Genomic DNA, 19,882 nt, shown 5'->3' with positions numbered 1-19,882 from the left:
TGACAAGATTTCCAGCATGTTCTGGCTTGAGTTGGGCTAGGCATGACACATCAATAGCTTTCTTTGTGGTATTTCAGTATTTCCATTGTGATTTAAAGCAGGAAGTGGGGAAGTTCTATGAGAATGTTAAAAATAATTTTAAAAGCTTCTGAATTTTTTCCAACCTCAAAGGTTCGCTATTGGGTCAAGATTTGGGATATGGTTCAGGATGAGACTTTTACCCCTAATTATAAATGGTGCTCTCTGCTCGATTTGTAGGGAAATAATTTTGCTATGATCCTTGTATCATAATTTGCCATCTGACAACTACATTGAAATCATTATGTTTGCAGTCAGTGAAACAGGTTAGTTTTAATGACAACACTTCTGAAAGGCATGTCTTCCTCAACTCACTCTGTTTCCTACACTTATTGCACCTGCTTCTCCATCACTGTACACCTTGTGCATTCATCTGTACTTATGCAAAAGTGAGTGTAAATTACACACATTTTGATATGGTGTCATTTTATACTCACTTTGCACAGGTGTGAACAATTGCAACAAGTTGTAAGGAAGTAGAGAAGCAGGCTCAGTGTCCTCATCTTCCTCTCTCCCTCCCCCTTTTCTTTCCATCAATCCAGGCTTCCTCCACCAAACAGGGCACGTGGATAATTAACTATCCACCAACAAAACACTTAAAACCAATTGCCCTACCTCTCTTGAAACCATCCCTGAGGGACCATCAATAACAACACCTCCATCCCTCAAACATGAATTGGTCCTGCTCTTGAACTGACAAATGCCTCGTGTCATTGCTTAATCTGCTCCCCAACACCACCCCTATAGATCCAGACCCAGGCAACCTGGGCCTATAGGGGGAACCCTTCAGGGCAACAGACACCAGCAGCCAATAATAAACATGGAGCAAAAGTTCCAACAGCGTAGTCTGGTAGAATCCTACTGAAAGGCCCCCATCATCCAGCCAGCAGCAGCTGCCGCCGCCACCATCAAAGCTGTTGTCATCAGGTAGCTGACCAACTGGAAAACTGCCTGTTTCAACATCCATCTGACATCATCACATTCCATCCAGTTGGGCTCATTCTTCTGCAGGAGAGAAGAGAGAACTGTAGAGATATGTTTGTGCAAGATTATAGTTTAGAGAGGCTCCCTCCTAAAGGGCAGTATTATGAATACAGGAATTTTGAGATGTGCTGTGGAAGCAGTGGGTGTGGAGAATTCAGTGTAGCTGTGTACAGAAGTTTACCACAGATGCACTCTATGGCTTTTTGGAATAAAAGTTTTATTCCTTTCTCATTCACTGGTTTACTGTTTAGCGAAGCCCAAGACATTTAGATGGTGTCAGAAATGCTGAATGAAAAAGAGACTTCATTCATTCTGAGGTTAACTCCTGTGTTTGAAACTGAAAGCAGAGGAAAGGGGAGCATGTGGAGCAGCAAACAGAGAAGTACAAAGGCTTATGTATGTATTTTATGAGCACAATTGTAGCTTGGCTACCTTCAGAAGGGAAGAGAGCCAAAAAATGGATGTGCTGAAACCTCCATCCAGTCTGCAACTGCCAGGCAATGTTGCAGAGAACTGGAAAAAAATTCTGACAGAGATTTGAATTGTATTTAGCAGCAATGTTGGCAGAGGATAAAAATTATGAAGTAAAATCATTAGTCTTTTTTTCATGTTGTTGGGGAGGAAGCATTGGATGTTTTAACAACTTTAAGTTGAAGAAGATGAAAGCATGATGTTAAGTAAAATACTAATTAAATTTGAGCAATGTTGCATGCCAAAAAGGAATGAAGCCTTTGAAAGAGACAAATTTTTACATATTTGCAAAAAAAATTCTCAGTGACCGGTCTGTGGGCTGACACTGGTTCCTGAGATCTCCCTGACACAGTTTAGGAAGGCGGCAAACTGCTCCCTGGTATCAAAAAGGTTGAGAAACACTGTGTTAGTGCAATATGCCACAGAATTAAGGAGACTCAGTAAAACCCATGACTTTTGAACTGACAGAGCCTTTGGTCAGAGATAGAATCAGTTGTGGCAGTAAAGACAACATGTTAAGAGAGGGAGACTGCTCTGTGAAGGAGATTTAACTTTAGAAAAGGCATTCCAGATGTGCAGAGCAGCAGAAACTGTGTAAGCACAAGCCAAAGAGCTGAATTCACCAGAAGGGGTTATCCTCATACAAGTACAAAAGCATATAACCACTAGAGGTCAACTCAAAAAGTGGAACCACCCTCTGTGAAAACTACTGTTAGTGAAGAGACGGGGTACAGACGGTCATGTGGAAGGTGTGGATCACAGCACAGCCCAAAACAGTGTTTTGCCTTTGAAAACTCTGTCACAAGTGTGTGTGGGGGGGGAGGGGGAATCATTTTGCAAAATGATGTAGATCCCAAATGCAAATGGATGCAGTTGAAGACTACCTGGTTGAGGAGTTTTACATAGACATGCTGGGGGCTTGTCAACACTGCAGTGGCTGGTCGATTTAAGCTACGCAATTTGAGTTACATTAATAGGGTAACTCAAGTCGATATAGCTTAGATCTACTTACCACAGGGTCCACACTATGGTATGTCGACAGGAGATGCTCTCCCACCGACATTGTTTCTGCCTCTCATTGAGGTGGAGTACAGAAATCAATGGGAGAGCGTTCTCCCATCGATTGAGTGTGACTTCACTAGACCCACTAAATTGATGCCGCTGCATCAATTGCAGCAGTGCTGATTTAGCTCCGTAGTGAAGACCAGCCCTGGGATGAAGTACAACTCATGAGGGACTAGATACGGCCAATGAAAGTGAATGAAACAATTATTACACTCAAACTGGACATGGAGCTCAAGTTAATATTCTGTCTAAACAAAGTTATGAGAGACTGAAAATAAGACCGAAACAGTGACCAACAAAATAAAAGTAACTAGTTATTCTGGAAAAATATACCAGTGAAGGGGAGGTACAGTGCTAGCATCAAATATAAAACCATCACATACGGGCTCTCATTCATTGTAGTACCAAAAGAGGTGACACCAATTTTAGGCCTGGTGTCAATCTCAATCTGTGAAAAGCTCAGTCTGGTAAAATGGGTGCTCTCACTACAAGATCATACCAAACCTGGCTATGAGGCACCTATTCAAGAACATCATGATCTGTTTTAAGGGCTGGGTTGCTTGCAAGGTCCCTCCACTTAGCCATCCATGGAGAAAGATGCCATTTGCACTCCATGATAAATTCAAGGCTGAGCTCTCAAGGATGGAAACAATGCAAGTAACACAAAAATATTGAAGAGTCAATGGAAGGGGTGAGCTCCCTAGACCTTGTGGAGAAAAATAAAAGCTGGCTACACATATGCTTACATCCTAGAGACTGCGACAAGGCTATAAAAAGAGAACACTTCCAACTGCCAACAGAGAAGAGGTTATGGCTCATTTTGTGAATGCACAATCTTTCAGTAAATTGGATGCCTCCTCAGGGTTTTTGCAGCTAAAATTAACTGAAGAAAGCTCAAAACAATACACCTTTAATACCCCAGTTGGAAGATACAGATTCTTATGCCTACCCTTTGGGATAATATCAGCAACAGAAGTGTACCACAAAACCATACATAAGAACTACATATATATTAATGGTGTCGACACCTCAATGGATGACAGTGTCATCTGGGGCTCAACTACAGAGGAACACGATTGTAGCCTTTGGAAAGTGTTGGCTTCCAATAGAGCTGCAAACTTGAAACTAAATAGGGAGACATTTTGTTTTAGGGATTACAGAACTGACTTTTATTGGAGATACTATTTCCAGCAAAGGTGTAAAACCTGATAAGCAGTTTCAGCCATGTCCACAGTCAAAGATGTCCAGCAGTTCCTGAGAATGGTTAATTACTTGGAAAATTCATACCTAATCTATCTACAAAACCAGCAGCTTTGAGGAAACTCCTAGAAAGTAAAAATGAATAGTACTAGGATTCAGAACAGGAGAAATCATGGGAAGTTTTGAGACAACAACTGATACAAGAGCCCATATTGAACTTCTACACACCAAGCAGGCCTATTGGAATTTTAGCAAATGCTTCACAGTCTGGGTTAGGTGCAGTGATTTTACAGAAACACAATGATTGTTGGCAACCAGTGGAGTATGCATCAAAATCACTGACTGATGAGGAAACCTGATATACACATTGAGAAGGAGCTTTTAGGAATATTGTTTGCCTGTGAGAGATTCAATCAATGTATTTATGGCTGGGCTGTAGATGTTGAAATGGACCACAAGCCCCTGTTAGAATTATTTGGAAAACTGCTGAATGACTGTAACTTAAGGATTCAAAGAATGATGATAAAACTGCAAAAGTATGATTTGGTTATAACCTACACCACCTGGTAAATTCATGTTTCCTGCAGATGCACTTTCCAGAGCAATGACTCCACTACAAAACTAGAGAAGACAGTAGAGATAGAGATGCAAGTCTACATAGATCTGATTGTAAGTTAAGTCCTGTAGCTAATGAAAAACTGCAACAAATAAGAGGGGAACCAGAGAAACATGAATCACTGGGGATCCTTAAAGAAGAGATAATTCAAGGGTGACCTGAAGAAATTAACAATTGTTTTCCAAGAATAAGAGACTATTGAAACTGCAGACATGAACTTACTATGATAGATGGGATGATTTTCAGGTTCAGCAAGGTTGTAGTACAAATAAGCCTCTGGAAAGAAATGCTATGGAAGATCCACAAGTAGTCATTTAGGAATTGAGAAATGCAAACAATGGGCATGAGAAGTGATATATTGGCTGCGGATCAATCATGACATTGCTAATGTGATAGGAAACTGCTTTTCATGCTTGAAATACAAGCCATGTAAACAGGCAGAGCCTCTGAGACCTCACCCAGTTCCACAAAAGCCTATGAGAAAGTAGGCACCGATTTATTTATCTGGAAATCAAAGGATTATTGAATAGTCCCAGATGATTAGTCTCTGTATCCAGCAATTTGCTCACTGCACAGTACTAGTACTAAGTCAGTAATAGCTGGCATGAACGGAATATTTTTCAGACATGGAATTCTAGATGCAAACTTTAACAATAATGGGCCACAATTTTCCAGCACAGATTTTAGGCACTTTGCCATTGGTTGGTTATTTTCATCACAAAACATCAAATCCAAATTACCCCCAATCACATGGATTTATGGAAAGGAGTTTACTGGTGGAGAAGGACCTTATGAAAAAGACATTCGACAGCGAAGGTGATTTCTATAAAGCTACATTGGTTCTTCTCCAGATCAGCTGTACATGGAAAGAAGGATCAGATCTAATTTATCAATCCCTATAATTTACTGAAATCTAATGACAACAAAACCATATGGAAGATAAAAGAAAATCAGAAATGGACACAGAAATATTATTTTGACAAAAGGACCTGTGATCTCCCATCTCTTAACCCAGGTGATAGTGTCCCTGAGGAATCATGCCTCTAAAACTTTGGGCCAAAGGGGTACCATTAAAGAACAGCTGAATCCAAGGTCTTACGGAGTTCAGGTGGACCAAGGGGATACATTTTGCTTTAACTGAAGGAATCCAAGTGTAATCCCAGAAAGTTCTAAAACGTAGACAGTGGACTCTGTCATTTACCAACCAACTGATCGTTTATCAATGGACAAAGGAGAAACTGTCAAGGAATAAGACAACAACTCAGACTTTTAATGAAAGGCTGATACTGAGAAGATCAGAGGGGGAGATCAAGTGTCCTGAAAAACTCAGAGACTTTCTAACCTGCCTGGAAAATGGGGTATTTGAAGAAAGGGCATGGATTCACTCCATAGAGATGTGCTGGTAAACCTCTCCTCTCTAGACAGTTGACACATTAGGTATATGAATTGTAGTTTACGGAAATGTACTAGTCAGGTTGAGAATTGAATGTACGTGTTATTAGATAGTTGTTAGTTGTTTATAGTGAGTTAGTTGGCTTTTTAGGATGGAAGATGTAAATATATGTTTGTGCAAGACTGTAATTTATAGAGGCTCCCTCATAACGGTCAGTATTATAAATACAGGAATTTTGAGACGTATCCTGGAAGTGGGGGAATAAAAGTTTTATTCCTTTCTCATTCACTGGTCTGTTGTGTAATGAATCCCAAGATCATTACAGGAACAGGGAGGCAATACCTGTGGGGAGAGAACAGGTAGAAAGCATAAGAGATCACCATCAAAAGGGTAGGCGGAGGGCTCAGAATTGGGGGGCAGGCAATGGAAGGTGGAATTATTCTGCCAGTCTAGGTTTACAGACACACAAACTGCAGTTTTAGAGATTTTATAGGTGCTTATTATACAAATGACAAGGCAACAGAAGAATGATTGGCCATCCTACACCACAAAGAAAGAGGTCCTGGAGCCTTATAATCCTTTTTGACTGATACATACAGAACTCTCATAGCTGCATTCAATTATTAGTGCAGTAGTGTCTTGATAAAGTATCAGATACTTTATTAATCACAAAAAATACTGAACTATTTCCTAAGGTACCATGTGATTAAATTCCACAGTAAATATTTTCAGTTCAGGTGCCCAGCACTTTTATAAGAACACAAGAAGTTTGCAAATAGCAATACAAAACTATATAAGTGCTATTTTTTTACAATTCCTCTGTGTAGTGTGAGATGGCCAGCCATTCTTCTCTAGCCTTGTCATTTGTATAATGACCACTTATATAAACTATAAAAATACAGTTTATTTAAGGTAAATATATGTGGTTCCTATGGTGAATATGTTTCTAGCCTTTGGGAACACATGCATGGCTACAGGGCACATCTCAAGTTGATATTGGGAATGTTTCTAATTACAATGAGTTGGAAATGATTTGGGTATTGAAAACCATGCTGTTACAGTGGATGTGGTGAAATGGGATTAGCTGTAATTGTTGCAGTTTATAGAGTTACGACTGTAAAATAATAGTGTGATATCTGTTTTAAAACCATAATGGAGGCCACAAAGATTTTTTTCTTTTTCTTTCCAAATTCCTACAAGACATGAAACTGAATTGAGCAACTACTACTGAGATTCCCCAAAATTGCTTCATTAGTTTTTCGTAGTGGTTATTATGAAGGCAAATTATACACAAAATAATTTCCACTTTACATATTTTATAGAAATTAAAAGACTAAGTCATGAAAATGCCAGACTCTGTTTATCTGTCATGCTGAAGCTTATTGTATTTGTGGAATATGAAACTTCTGCACCATATAGGGACTAATCCTGCAAGCCCTGGATGTAGTATCATTGTATCGCAGCAGTGCCTACAAGCCCCAGTCATAAACCAGGAATTTATTGTGCTGGACGTTGTATAAATGCATGGAATAATGGTTGACCGAAGTGGGAAGTTGACCTATCATGTATTTTGCCACAAATATTTTCCTTAATCATTAGATGGTGAAAAGAACTTTAATTACAATTTGGGGATGTTCTACTGTAAGAATCTGTTTCTTTCTTACCCGGGCCAGCTTATGACGCAATGACTTAAGTGACTAGTACTTGTATGCAGGTATTTTCATCTTTTTTATCAGCAGCCATTGGTTTGAATCCATTCCAGCTCTGAAAGTCAATATGTGGCTCTTTTGTGACCTATGTCAAATTAACTGGTGGTCTCATCTAAATTTTATTATGCATATGGCTGTATCACAGAATAAACAGGAAGATTCCATTGCCTTAAATGGACTTTCAATTGGGGCCCTGAAACATAACTTCTCTAAAGAAGAGACTATACGTTAAGCCAAATTGCATAGGGAGAGAAGCACTGTGATCTAGTAGGGCCAAATTCTGTACAGACCTAGTGTGCAGCTCTATTGAAGTTTCCAGGGTTGCATTGCCAATGGGGAAGGGGGGCGGAAGTAAGCACAGAATTTGGTTGATGTTACCCACCTGAGAGTAAATTAAGAACATAGGATTAATTTCAAACATGAACCTCCACTGAAATCTCCAGAAAGACTCTGGAGGTGAGAATTTATGAAGTTATAATTTGGGACATAAATCATGTTTTTTATCCACGCTTCCAAGTTTTTAAAACATACTTACTCAGTGAGAATAAATCCTGTACCAATGGTGATGGTAAACTGATAATAGTTCAGAAGAACCTAGCCACATTTTAGGCAAGCATTACTCGGTGCAGTCAAACTAATTCCAGTGCAATAACATTCATCCTGGTGAGTTAGTTTCCACTCTATCAGTGAGGATAACATGGAGTGTGAGATTGTGACCACAGTTTACTAGAAAAATCTATTGTATTTGATCTTCTACTGAGTAAGGTTCATTGCACTGTAGGCATTAAAGTACTGTATCAACGTACAACATATTTGTGCATCATTCAAGTACAAAACAGGACTGGCTAATTCAATTCCAATTTTGTACTTGAGTAATATACTATCCAGTTTCAAACTGCACTTGAAAATTTCACAAATATATTCTATTGAAAAGTGATACTATATTGGTCAATAGAATGACATTTTATTTTAACATGTTGCAATTCTTACAAGTATAATATGACAAAATATAATTCAGTTTAATCAAAATTGACATATCTTTATTAATAAAGTCCCTTGAAATGCTAATGTACATTTTTTATTGTTAGAAATGGATCCAACCTGGTTTTATTTGAACCACACTAGGAATTACAGCCATTTAAAATTTCCTTATAAATAATGGTCTGTGTTTTCCCCATCACTGTCTGGCATGGAAAGAGCAAAAACATATCAATCACACAGGAAAAGGGAGCAGCTGGCAGAGGAGGGAGTGCTTGCACCACATATTCACCCCACCAAGGGGTTGTCCTATACACTCCATTTAGCGATGCTTGTTTCTGAGCTGGAGTACTTTGAGGGAGATGGATGGCCAACAGCTGGGTGAAACTAGAGAGCTGCTGTTCATCATAGAATGCTCTTGTAGGAAAGCCAATATGGGCTGAAGCTATATGGGTGTGACAGGTGAACGTGGCAATAAATTTCAAAAGAGCTGTGTAAACATTAAAGACCATATCCTCAGCTGGTGTAAATTGCCTTAACTCCACTTAAGTCAATGGAGCTACACTGGTTTAGGTCATCTGAGGATCTGGCCCTAATTAATTAATTCTCAAACTCTCCTCTGTGGTTAGTAAAGAAGTATTATTGCCCCATTTTACAGGGGAATCCAGGGTATGGAAGGGTGAAATGACGCAATGTAGCCTCCACTGTAATAGAAGCAGAATTAGAATTAGAACTTGGGAGCTCCTCACTCCTGTCCCGGCCTTATTTCCCTTTGGCTATGCTGCCAAAGGGTACATCTTCACTAAAGAGTTAAACCATGTTTACACTATGGGCACTAGAGTGGCATAGGGCAATCCTGTAGTTAAGACATAGAATAGAGCAATGGAAGGGGTTTCTTCCATTACTGTAGGAACTCCACCTCCCCGAGCGATAGTAGCTAGGTTGATGGAAGCATTCTTCCATTGACTTAGCTGCATATATATGTGAGGTAAGGTTTGCATAGCTATAGCACTTAGGGGTGTGGATTTTTCACACCCGTCAGTGCTACAGCCATCTCAGTCTAAGTTTTAAGTATAGAACAGACCTTGGGTTAATACCTCTCATTAGCCTGGCTCGAGGGAGAGTGGCCACACCAAAAACAACACCCATAGTGATTGGGTTGCCAGCACAGAGTAGCTGTGCTGGCAACCCAATTCCATCCCCATCCCCATTCCATCACTAGCTCAAACATCAGTAGCATCCCTGATAGGCCAGCTAGTTTGAGTTTAAAGTACCATCTAATTCAAGCTAGAGATTTGTTTATGTGGATGGGAATCGGTTGGGGGCAATACTCAAGTTATACTTCAAGCTGACTTTACAGTCAGCCCCTAAAGCATGTGTATGTTAATGTTGACTGAGATATCATACACTTTCACTGATCTGACTGCCCATGTCTTTTCCTGACTGGTGCTAGTCAGGAAGCTCCAGATTCCCAATGGGTCTCTACTGTTACTGTTTTTCCTGCCTTTGGAGGTGAGAGAGTTGAGATCAGGATCTTATTGCAAACCTCTTTCCCTGCTTCTCACTGTCAGTGGACCTGCACCACTATTCATTGCATTTTCACTCAGTGTTTACTCACACTATAAGTGTTTAGGTTCTCAGGGGAGATTAATGTAGACTTCAGTAAATAATCAGGCTCATCTCACCATAATGGAGTTCGTTTAGATTACAGAATTCTGTGCATTATATTATCCCACACTATGATGATTTATCTTATTTCAGATGAAAATATGAACTCACAAGACTTATGGCAGAAGGAAAGAGGGCTGTTTCAAAGTTTCCAATAATATGGACTGCCTCAATTGTTCATGCCTGTCAGGATTTATATTTTATTATAGGTATAGATTTGAGTCACACATATCTGTTATCATCCTAAATTTGTAATAAGAGATTTGATAAATTCAGAGTAAATTAAATAAACAAAAAACAGAGCCCAAAGGATAGTTTGTAACTCTCAACGTGGACAAGACGGAGAAACTGGAAAACTTCTAATTCTGCTTTCTGCTTAAAAATAGCCTTTCATTTTCAAAAAGGAAATTTGGAAGGGCCTGATTCCACCATTGTTTCCTGCTCGTGGCTATTATTAAAGTCAATTAAACTTTTGTGCATGCAGGAACAGCAGGATCAGGCTAGTTGTGGCAGGCTGTTAGTACAAAACCCGACTCCTAACAGGTCAGTGGAAAGCCTTCACTCACTTCTGTGGCTGCGGGATGCACCAGTGAAGCCACATATCCTTCAGTGAGAAAAAACAATCCATAATATTGACTGGGTCCGTCCATTTGATGTTTTTCTTTATTTTTGATAAATGTTAACTACCACACCAGCTTGTTCAAAATTAAAGATTACCTGATAGTTCTCTCATACATAGATTCACAATGCTTTTAATATGCATGGCCCAAACAACAGATTTCCTCCTACAAGCCCTCCATGCTAGAGGCAGAATTCCTTTACTACAGACCAGACAGCATTATTGCAAGCTTCTTAGCATCACCCCACCAATGTTCCCCACTCTCAATGGGCTTTTCTCTGTATGTAGCACAATTATGAAAGAAAGGCCCAGGAAAGGAAGACCTCACATAAGGTCTTCGCCCCAAGCCCCACTTCAAACTGAGGTAAATTAGGTTCTGTAGTTTGAATGTACTCAATATGGTTTTTAAGGACAAAAAATAAACATTGCCAGCTAATGCACTGAATGCCTAGTTATGTTGTTTTCTTCCCTAGTTGTGATTATAATATGGAATTTTTAGGTGACTGGGAAAACAAATGGATTCCCCAGCACCCCATCCCTTAATTCTGAGAGCACTTGCACCTCTTGGACACCAGGTTTATCACAAGCTTGGAGGGAAATTGTTGTGGGTTGCCATTGCTTCAAGTGTTGGCAGCTCATCACTGTAGAAAACTTGCTGAAACCTGGTTCCAAGTAAATTTGTTCCTAAGGTTGCTTGGCCAGTGTAGAAGGCCTAGGATTTGTTGTTCCTAAAATTTCCCACCATTGCGATCACTCATGCAGTTTTTCTGGTTGTATCAACTTGATGAGCACTAGTATAGGCAGGCCACTATTTTAGCACGTCATATAGACCTGTTTATATATCAGGGAGAAAGGTTTGTACTCACCTACACTGGCTGCATAAGCCATGTTAGAAACCAGTTTAACAAGAGCTATATTTAACCTGAATTTAAATATGGCTCCTAAACAAGATATGAATCCCAGTGTGGACATGTTCAGTTTTAGCTCCATCTTCATACCCACTGGCCTGCTACTGACACTGTGGGATGACATTTTTGTGGTGGTTTTGTTGATATTGAGACTTGTCTAATATTAACAGGAACCACTAACGTCACACATGGGGCAGTGACTTGTCACACTCACAACCCAATATGGATTAAAATAACCTAAAGATAAAAGACTCTGTATCCCATTACTGGTCCTTTGAGCCTTTCAGTATCCCAGAAAGCTTTCTTCTTTAACAAAAAAATGCTAATCACATTTATTACAAACAGAGCAGAGTGTTTCTCTGTCATCCCAAGATAATGTGAACATCAAGGTTAGTCTTACTATATCCCAGAATGTCAACACACTTGCCAAAAATGAATTTATCAGCTCAATGCAGCCGAGAGATTTAGTTTATCTAAATGTCCTACGAGGAATAAATAGTTTACCACTGTTTTTGAAGATTGGGGCAAATCTGACATTCTATTGACATATGCTGTAGATTTAATTTAATGCTGTAGTTCAGATGTCTCTTTTGGTAACTTTAAGTGAAATCTATGCTAAGGGTGGAGCTGTTTACGTATTTTATGGGGGTTTTAAATGCAGGGTTAGCAAAGGAAACATGATAATTGAAACAATGTTTGTGTATTCTCTTGTAGTAATTTGAAGAGGAATGTTACTAAAGCTTGTTGGTTGGTTCTGAATATTAACTGGATTTTAGCATGATTTGAAGGGATTCGTTTTAAATTTGATCTCTTTTTTTCTATAACGGGCAGATCTCTTTCTTCAATGAAATGATTAAAAGTCTTTGAGCTGAGCCTCTCATTTATTGATTTATTTTATTTCATTTTTGTATTTTAGGCATATTGGAGATAACATCAGTGGAAATTGGAGTTGTGGCTGTTAAATCGATTAACAGCAACTATTACTTAGCCATGAACAAGAAAGGAAAAGTCTATGGCTCTGTAAGTATGTTGCTTTTGTTTTCAAAATGGACTGCAGGAGTCATAACCGTAGTTTTCCCCCCCTGCAGGAGTCATAAGCATAGACTTGCTCAGTTATCTGTAATTTTCTAGTAATTAGAGCTGCAAGGAGTTGTTCATCAAAATTTCAGGCTCTCATAAACCAGCTCATCGTGGTTAGTTCATTAGGCTAAAGTTTGGCAGTGGCTGCTGGCATTCGTCATGGAAATGGCCTGTTCTGGTGTCTGGTCCGGTCAGGTCTCCCACTAAGTAGCAGCCAACACAGCATGAAAACTGCAGACAATTTGGGAAGAATCTAAAAAGAAATTAAAATTTTAAAGGTATTTTATTCTTTCATCCTGTTTGTCAATAATTTGGTGGGGGGGCATCTGAAACCTCATAAACAGGGGTTTCAGATGATGGAGCAACAGCTTGGAAGACATTTAAAGGCTGTACACTAGGTTCCCAACCCTAGAGTGCACTGGACAGCATACTGGTCAGCTTTACAGATTCACCAGCTTTAAAGGGGCAACGCTGATTATTGCACAAGAATACTGTAGAGAGGGGGATAATCGCATCCTCAGGAACATAATCAAACTTTGGTTAATCAGAGTTTGGTAAACCTGTACTTACCTATAAAAGATAGAATATGTGTTTGTGTAAGATATGAATTATCACCAATCATTTTCACAGATGCACATAATATAACCCCATGAATGGGTGAACTAAACTCTGGTTTACACACATACTACATATATCTATAGTGTATATGTCAGGACCCTGGTCTCAAATTCCAGTCTTGAACCCAGGCCCAGTGGGTCCTCAGGAAGCAGCACTGGCCATCCCACTGCACCAACTCTTTGACTTACTTTAGAATTCAGACTTGGGTAGGCTAGCTTCTAGGATTCCTCAGCCAGCTCCCTGAGTGGCCACATGATCTTGACCCTGATTGGCTGGTGACCATATATAAACTTGAAGGTAGAGCATGACATGCAGGTAGAGCATGACACTGGCATTTGTTTAGAATAGCCTGCATAATTCACTAATGGGTCTGATGCCCAAATTTATGCCAGTAAAACTTTTTTACCACCTGATTCCATCATCTAATCTCTTTATATCATCTGTGAACTAGGCTGAAAGTTTGGATCAGAATTCTGCATCTGGGAAAAAGGAGTCAAATGAGTTATTTTTATTTTTAGCAAAAATATTTGCTAGCCTTTTTGACTGGTATTTTACAGTTAGTATGAGCAGGCAAAGGGGCAGGAGCTCATTAATTTGATTTATTTATCAGATTCAGGACTGACCAGACAGAAGGAGAATTAGTGTGGCTTAGAGCTGTTGCTTAATTTAATGGCCACTTGCCTTTTTTTCTCCATTAAAGCAAATGATGGCATATTAAAGCAAGTCCAAGCAGTCTTTAGGTTTCTAAAGTGGTGAATATAAAGAGCTGTTTGGGAAAGGGAGAGCATATCCCCTGGAGATGTTTTTCCAAGCTTACATAACTCTGCTAATGGACTAATACTGTGACTCAGAGAATTTTGAAAGTCAAAGTGAGTGTGACTGATTCAGTCAACTGTGTGAAGAAAACAAAAGTATGTTTTCTGTAGTTTATAACTGAGGCCTGGTCTGCGCTAAAAAGTTAGGTTGACCCAGCTACATCACTCACGGCTGTGAAGAATCTATATCCTTGAGCAGTATAGTAAAGCCTACCTAACCCCTGTGTAGACAGTGCTAGGTCTACAGAAGAATTCTTCCATCAACCTAGTACCACCTCTCAGAAAGATGGATGACCTACATTGATGGAAGAACCCTTCCTGTTGGTGTAGGTAGTGTGTACATTAAAGTACTGCAGCAATGCAGCTGTAGCCCTTCAAGGGTAGAAAAGCCCTGAGGATAGGTGAAAGATTAAGCAAGGGTTTGAAAGTTCTTAGTTGTATCTAAGTATAATGAACTCTTGATCACTTTTTAAAATGGAAATCTACAGGAATAAGTAGTGAAGATTTATATGAATTGTATGTAAAGTAGTTGTCGTATATTGCCTCTATGTATCTTCAAATGTCTGTGAAACCACGTAATTATTTTAAAGACTCACTTAAACTATCTGCTATATAAATGTTCCTACTATATATCTGTGGATGGTTTTTACATTTTAAATGCTCAAAGTATCTAACAACATTCATCAAAAATAAAATGTCTAAAGCACCTCAAAATAATCTTATTTGTACCATAAATAACAATTTATTATTTCAGCATATTCTTTCTTGTTAATATTTGTCTTGGCATTTGAATAGATGCCTTAGAATTACCATATGTAGGTAGGTAGGCAGGTCAGGTCAATGTTTACATGTTCCATTGTAGGGTTCTTTTGGGCTTCCCTGTAAATAAGAACTTGCTTTCTGAAATGTAGGAATTTCAGAAATATATACTGCTTTGTGTCTTACTGCACATTTCAATGTGCAGGGTTTCAAATGACCTATTTGCAAAAGAGTTCCAATTTGTATTTAAGTGGCTTTATTGAAATGGCTTCCTTTTTTCAATATGGAAGCTATTTGTTTATTAAAGACATTCTTGTCATCACTCCTGAAAAGCAGATCTGTGTATGGTAAATATTACAGAAACAATTAGCCTCTCATGACAACATACTTGCCTTTTATGTTTTACATCCTCTCCTAGCAAACTGATACCAATTTTCTTGAAAAATGGAAACCATTCATCCTTGGAAGTGTGCATGCAGAATTTTGTTAGGTTCACTGTGAACATTCTTACAATATGGATATTGGGCCAGGCACTGAAATCTTTCAGGTCCTGATCCTTATTTCTGGTAAGGCCCTTTATACCATTTTGGCATGTTAAAGGGGCATCACACCCACTTTAAGGTCCATTTACACTGCCAGAGTGATTTGCACCCACTTAAAGTCTCCTTTGCAATGCCACAGCGGTATGAATGGACTTTTAGTTTAAATGAGCCTTTACAGTTTAAAATTTATAGTTTATAGATTCATTTAACATGTGCTACCAATAACCTGGATCAAGACACGTCAAAGATTGCATTTGTTTAGAAGTGCAACATAGTGAATGAGTCCATGACTGCAACGTAGAGAAACCTTATAACTAAGAAACTGATGTTTCATTGCTGCCATGTTCCATCCCAGAGGTGGCTTCATTACACTAGTGGGTGAATGATATACTTTTATGACTATATGCAATTATTTACTGCCCAATCGGTTACATTTTTATTTTGTAGCATAACCGATGTGTTATAATGTGCATGCAATTAAATATTTCAATAAGCAAACCATATAATTTTGTAATAATCATCTAGATTATGTAGAAAAGTTGTAAAGCACTTTGGAATCCTTCAGGTTATTATTGTATAAGATGTTATTTTATCCTCAATATGGTTAAAAAGTCTTTACATTCTGAACTGGCCTGTTCATTTTTCTCTTCTTACAGAAAGAGTTTAACAGCGATTGTAAACTGAAGGAAAGAATAGAAGAAAATGGATACAACACATACGCATCCTTAAATTGGAAGCACAATGGAAGACAAATGTTTGTGGCCTTGAATGGAAGAGGAGCTACAAAGAGAGGACAGAAAACAAGGAGGAAAAACACCTCAGCTCACTTTCTTCCAATGGTAGTAATGTCATAGATGAAGGAACTGTTTTATTGATGCAGTTGAACCAAAGGCTCTTTTGTCAAGTATACTTGGTAATCCTCTTGAAGAGTAAAGGCAAAGAAACAGTGCAGACGTCTGCTTGTTTGAAAAAGGGGGGAAGCCTTTGAAGGTTTTGTGCTCATTGCTGGCACGTGAAGGACTTTTAATTAGTTCTGTGTCATATCTTATAATCAAGATACAAGCTGGATCAAATGGGATGGGAACTATTCCCAGTGTGAATAATGTTTTTTTATCTCTGCGATAGAACTTGCAGGACGTGAGACAATCTGTTGAATGATCTTCGGGGAAAGTTATTTATGGAATACTAACTCATATCAAAGACCTTCATTGCTCATTCAAGCCTAATGATCCAATGAACAGTTAAACATGCAAGCATTTACTGGAAGCACTTGGGTCATATGCACAAATAAAGAAGTTTCTGGAGTAGCCTCATGGAAGAATGGATAGGATTAGGAAATATAAGCATATTAGAGTTAAACTGTTCTAACAAAATGAATAGTATGGTATGCCTGTGTATTCTAACTTCATTCCTTTTTATTTCTCTCTAAGTTATTTATTTAATAGGATGTTAAATATCTTTTTTTGGTTTTAAATGATTTCCTCAGTTGCTTCCTTATTTCTTCCCCTTTTTTCAGCTTTTCTCACAGGGGTTGATAGAGTAAACTTTCAAAACCTCACTGACTGCCTGAGAATAGGAAACTGACAAGTCTTTAAGGTAAAGTCAGCATTGCAGTGAATATGTCCAATCTGTTTTCTTCTAAACCGTTTTGCACTTAAGCAAAAGGACCTGAAGCAGTGCTCAGATTTATCACACACATTGGATGTGTTTATGTTTGTGAATCCTACCTGCCATCAGTCAAGAACAAACTTCAAGAAATACATTGTCAGGAGGGTCTTGTTGCTTGTATGAAGTGGATGGAGAGGCCAAATCTGTACTCAGGTGCGTTCGTGTTTGGGATGTGTATGTGTATGTAATTCAGATCCCATTGATTCTCATAGTATTTGAGACTAATGTATAGTCTTTCTTCGGGGTCTGATCCAAAATTCATTGCAGTTAATGGGAATCTTTTCACTGCCTGTAGTTGCCTTTGGAACAATCTCTAAATGTGACTCATGCCCATTGATTTTAACGAGATTGCAATATTGCATGCATTTAAATGCAAGCAGAATTATCCTGTGCAGTTGGAAGCACCTGAGAGCAGAATTTGGCTCCCGAAAAGTGAGTCCAAAAAGAGCACACTCCTGCAGTCCTTATTCAGTAACCTTCATGTTCGACTAAATTGTCCTCATTAACAGCTTGAAGAGCCACAGACATATATTGGGACCATTTCCTGAAAAAAGACCATAGAATATTCATGATCATGCAGTTATCAGAGACTACTTTCATATGCATATAACATTATGAGAGCCAGCTAAAAAAACAGCAACCGTGTCCCAAGTTAGAATGTCTTTCATATCCATCACAATAAATGAATGCTCAAAAAACACAATATCAGGTACTTTTTATGAAATGTTACTCTTCCCACAGCTTAATTTAAGCAAATGAGTTAAAGCCTATTATGAAGTCTGGTCAACCTAACGGAATATAAGGTTGTTTTTTGCTTCACTTATTTCTGTAAATTTAGAGAGCTCTGGAAAACTCATCAATATAACCGTCTTGAGATTCATTTTGTTAGAGCAGATTAATAGAAAACAGGTTTCAGAGTAGCAGCCGTGTTAGTCTGTATCCGCGAAAAGGAGGACTAGTGGCACCTTAGAGACGAACCAATTTATCTGAGCATAAGCTTTCATGAGCTCAGATAAATTGGTTCGTCTCTAAGGTGCCACAAGTCCTCCTTTTCTTTTTAATAGAAAACAGTACATCAGCCAACATGTACCACTGTCTTCACATTGTATTCCACTAAATAAATGCATAAACTTCTCTGCGGTGTCCGTAGTGAGAAAAAAAAGTAGTATAATAATAATTTTTCTAAATACTTTTAAGTGATAACTATGAGATTATATTGACGTGCAGTTCTATCTTCAGTATTGTTGGGGGAAAGTTGGTTTTATTTTTATTGTTTGGAACCTGTATTTTGATACAAAAGGAGAGTCTTGCTAAATTGTGTCTTTTTTTTTTTTAACTAAAGTTTTACCTAAAGAAAGGCTGGTGTTATTGTGATCTTCTATAACTTATTTGAGTCAATGCTTAGCCAGCACTTCCAATGTTAATTGTTATTTAAGTATTAGCTGTGTATTAAAAAAAAAAGCAGCAGCAGCAGCTTTCCCATAACACGTAAAACATAAAGAACGGTCAGATTGTATTTCCTGTTCCTCAAAACAAAGTTGTCTGTTTTATAACAAAAAAGTGCATTTGAGGCACAGCATTTTGGCTTGCAGCTACCAGTGCATTTCATGGTATTTGGTTTCCAACCTATTTGTTGATGAATGAGATTTTTTAAAAAAATCGACAACAGTAGAATTTCAGAGGTTAAAATTAAATTTGTAATTGAGACTGAATAGCAAAACTTGTCATATGGAGAGGGAGGTTTTCTTGTTTAAATTTTTAAAGTAATAATTGCATATGACAATGTATAATGGACCACCCACAACAAAAATTAAATGTTTGGTTGAGCAAATATAGTATTGGATAACCACTTTAACAACATCTATGGTACAAACTAGGTTCTCATTTCACAGAACCATTTAGATGACTTAGGGGAGTGTATATGTAAACATTCATAATTACAGGATTTCAAAACACTAAAACAGCTTCTAGCAAAACATATCGCTGCTCACAGAGGCCAAGAATAGAAAATATCACTTTTCTAAAGTGAACAGAGATGGGGACAGGAGCTATTCTGTGGAACGAATGGTTGGTTCCTGATGGTTAACAAAAATAAAAAATTCTTGAAGGAAAATGATGGCCTGCACTATAGGCATGCTCTGGTATTTACTGTGGTAGAATTGTGCTGCAGACAGTCTTCCCAGAGTATTATAGTTCCTTTTACCATAAGAGGGGACTCCTGATCAAGTTAAAGAGGGTGGGGGTTTTTGTTTTTGTTTTTTTAAAGGCTGATCAACAATGTACAGTATGTTATATTTAAATAAAAATAATAAAATGCTGGGAATAGAGAATAAAAACATTGTCCTTGATTGTTTTATTAGCCTTAAATGATACTGCATAATTAAAAAAAAAGCGGGGGGGGGGGAGATTCATGTATATTACAGGATGTGGCTTGGTGCTCCATAGCCCTAAAACAAAACAAAAATCACTTGAACATTTGTAAGGTTTCTTTAATGTTTTGCATGTGTGAGTCAGCTATCGTCACTCTAATAACTGAACGCTTTAGATTCTTCCTGTAAGTATCTAGGTCCATCTAGTTTATACAGTGGAAAAATGCAATGAATTTAAAAGAAGCCTATTTGATGAAAGAATGAAGGGCTTTAGGAGGAAGAGCATGAACTCACATTTATAAGCAAAATGTAGGGTATTTTTCTCTAACATTTAAAGTCTTT

At 38.3% G+C, this 19,882-nt stretch overlaps 1 protein-coding gene across 1 annotated transcript in view; it reads left to right on the top strand.

Annotated features, from left to right (window-relative positions):
* The window catches only part of FGF10 (fibroblast growth factor 10), a 79,352-nt gene extending 62,378 nt beyond the window's left edge, over positions 1-16,974 (top strand). The window contains exons 2-3 of the mRNA XM_074953929.1: positions 12,606-12,709; positions 16,160-16,974. Coding sequence (XP_074810030.1) covers positions 12,606-12,709; positions 16,160-16,357 — 302 coding nt within the window. The 3' untranslated portion in view covers positions 16,358-16,974. The remainder of the gene's footprint in view (positions 1-12,605; positions 12,710-16,159) is intronic.
* Positions 16,975-19,882: the final 2,908 nt, after the last annotated feature.

The sequence above is a fragment of the Natator depressus genome, chromosome 5 (assembly GCF_965152275.1).
Source record: "Natator depressus isolate rNatDep1 chromosome 5, rNatDep2.hap1, whole genome shotgun sequence".
Taxonomy (NCBI): Eukaryota; Metazoa; Chordata; order Testudines; family Cheloniidae; genus Natator; species Natator depressus.
This window is presented reverse-complemented; position numbering and strand designations above follow the sequence as displayed.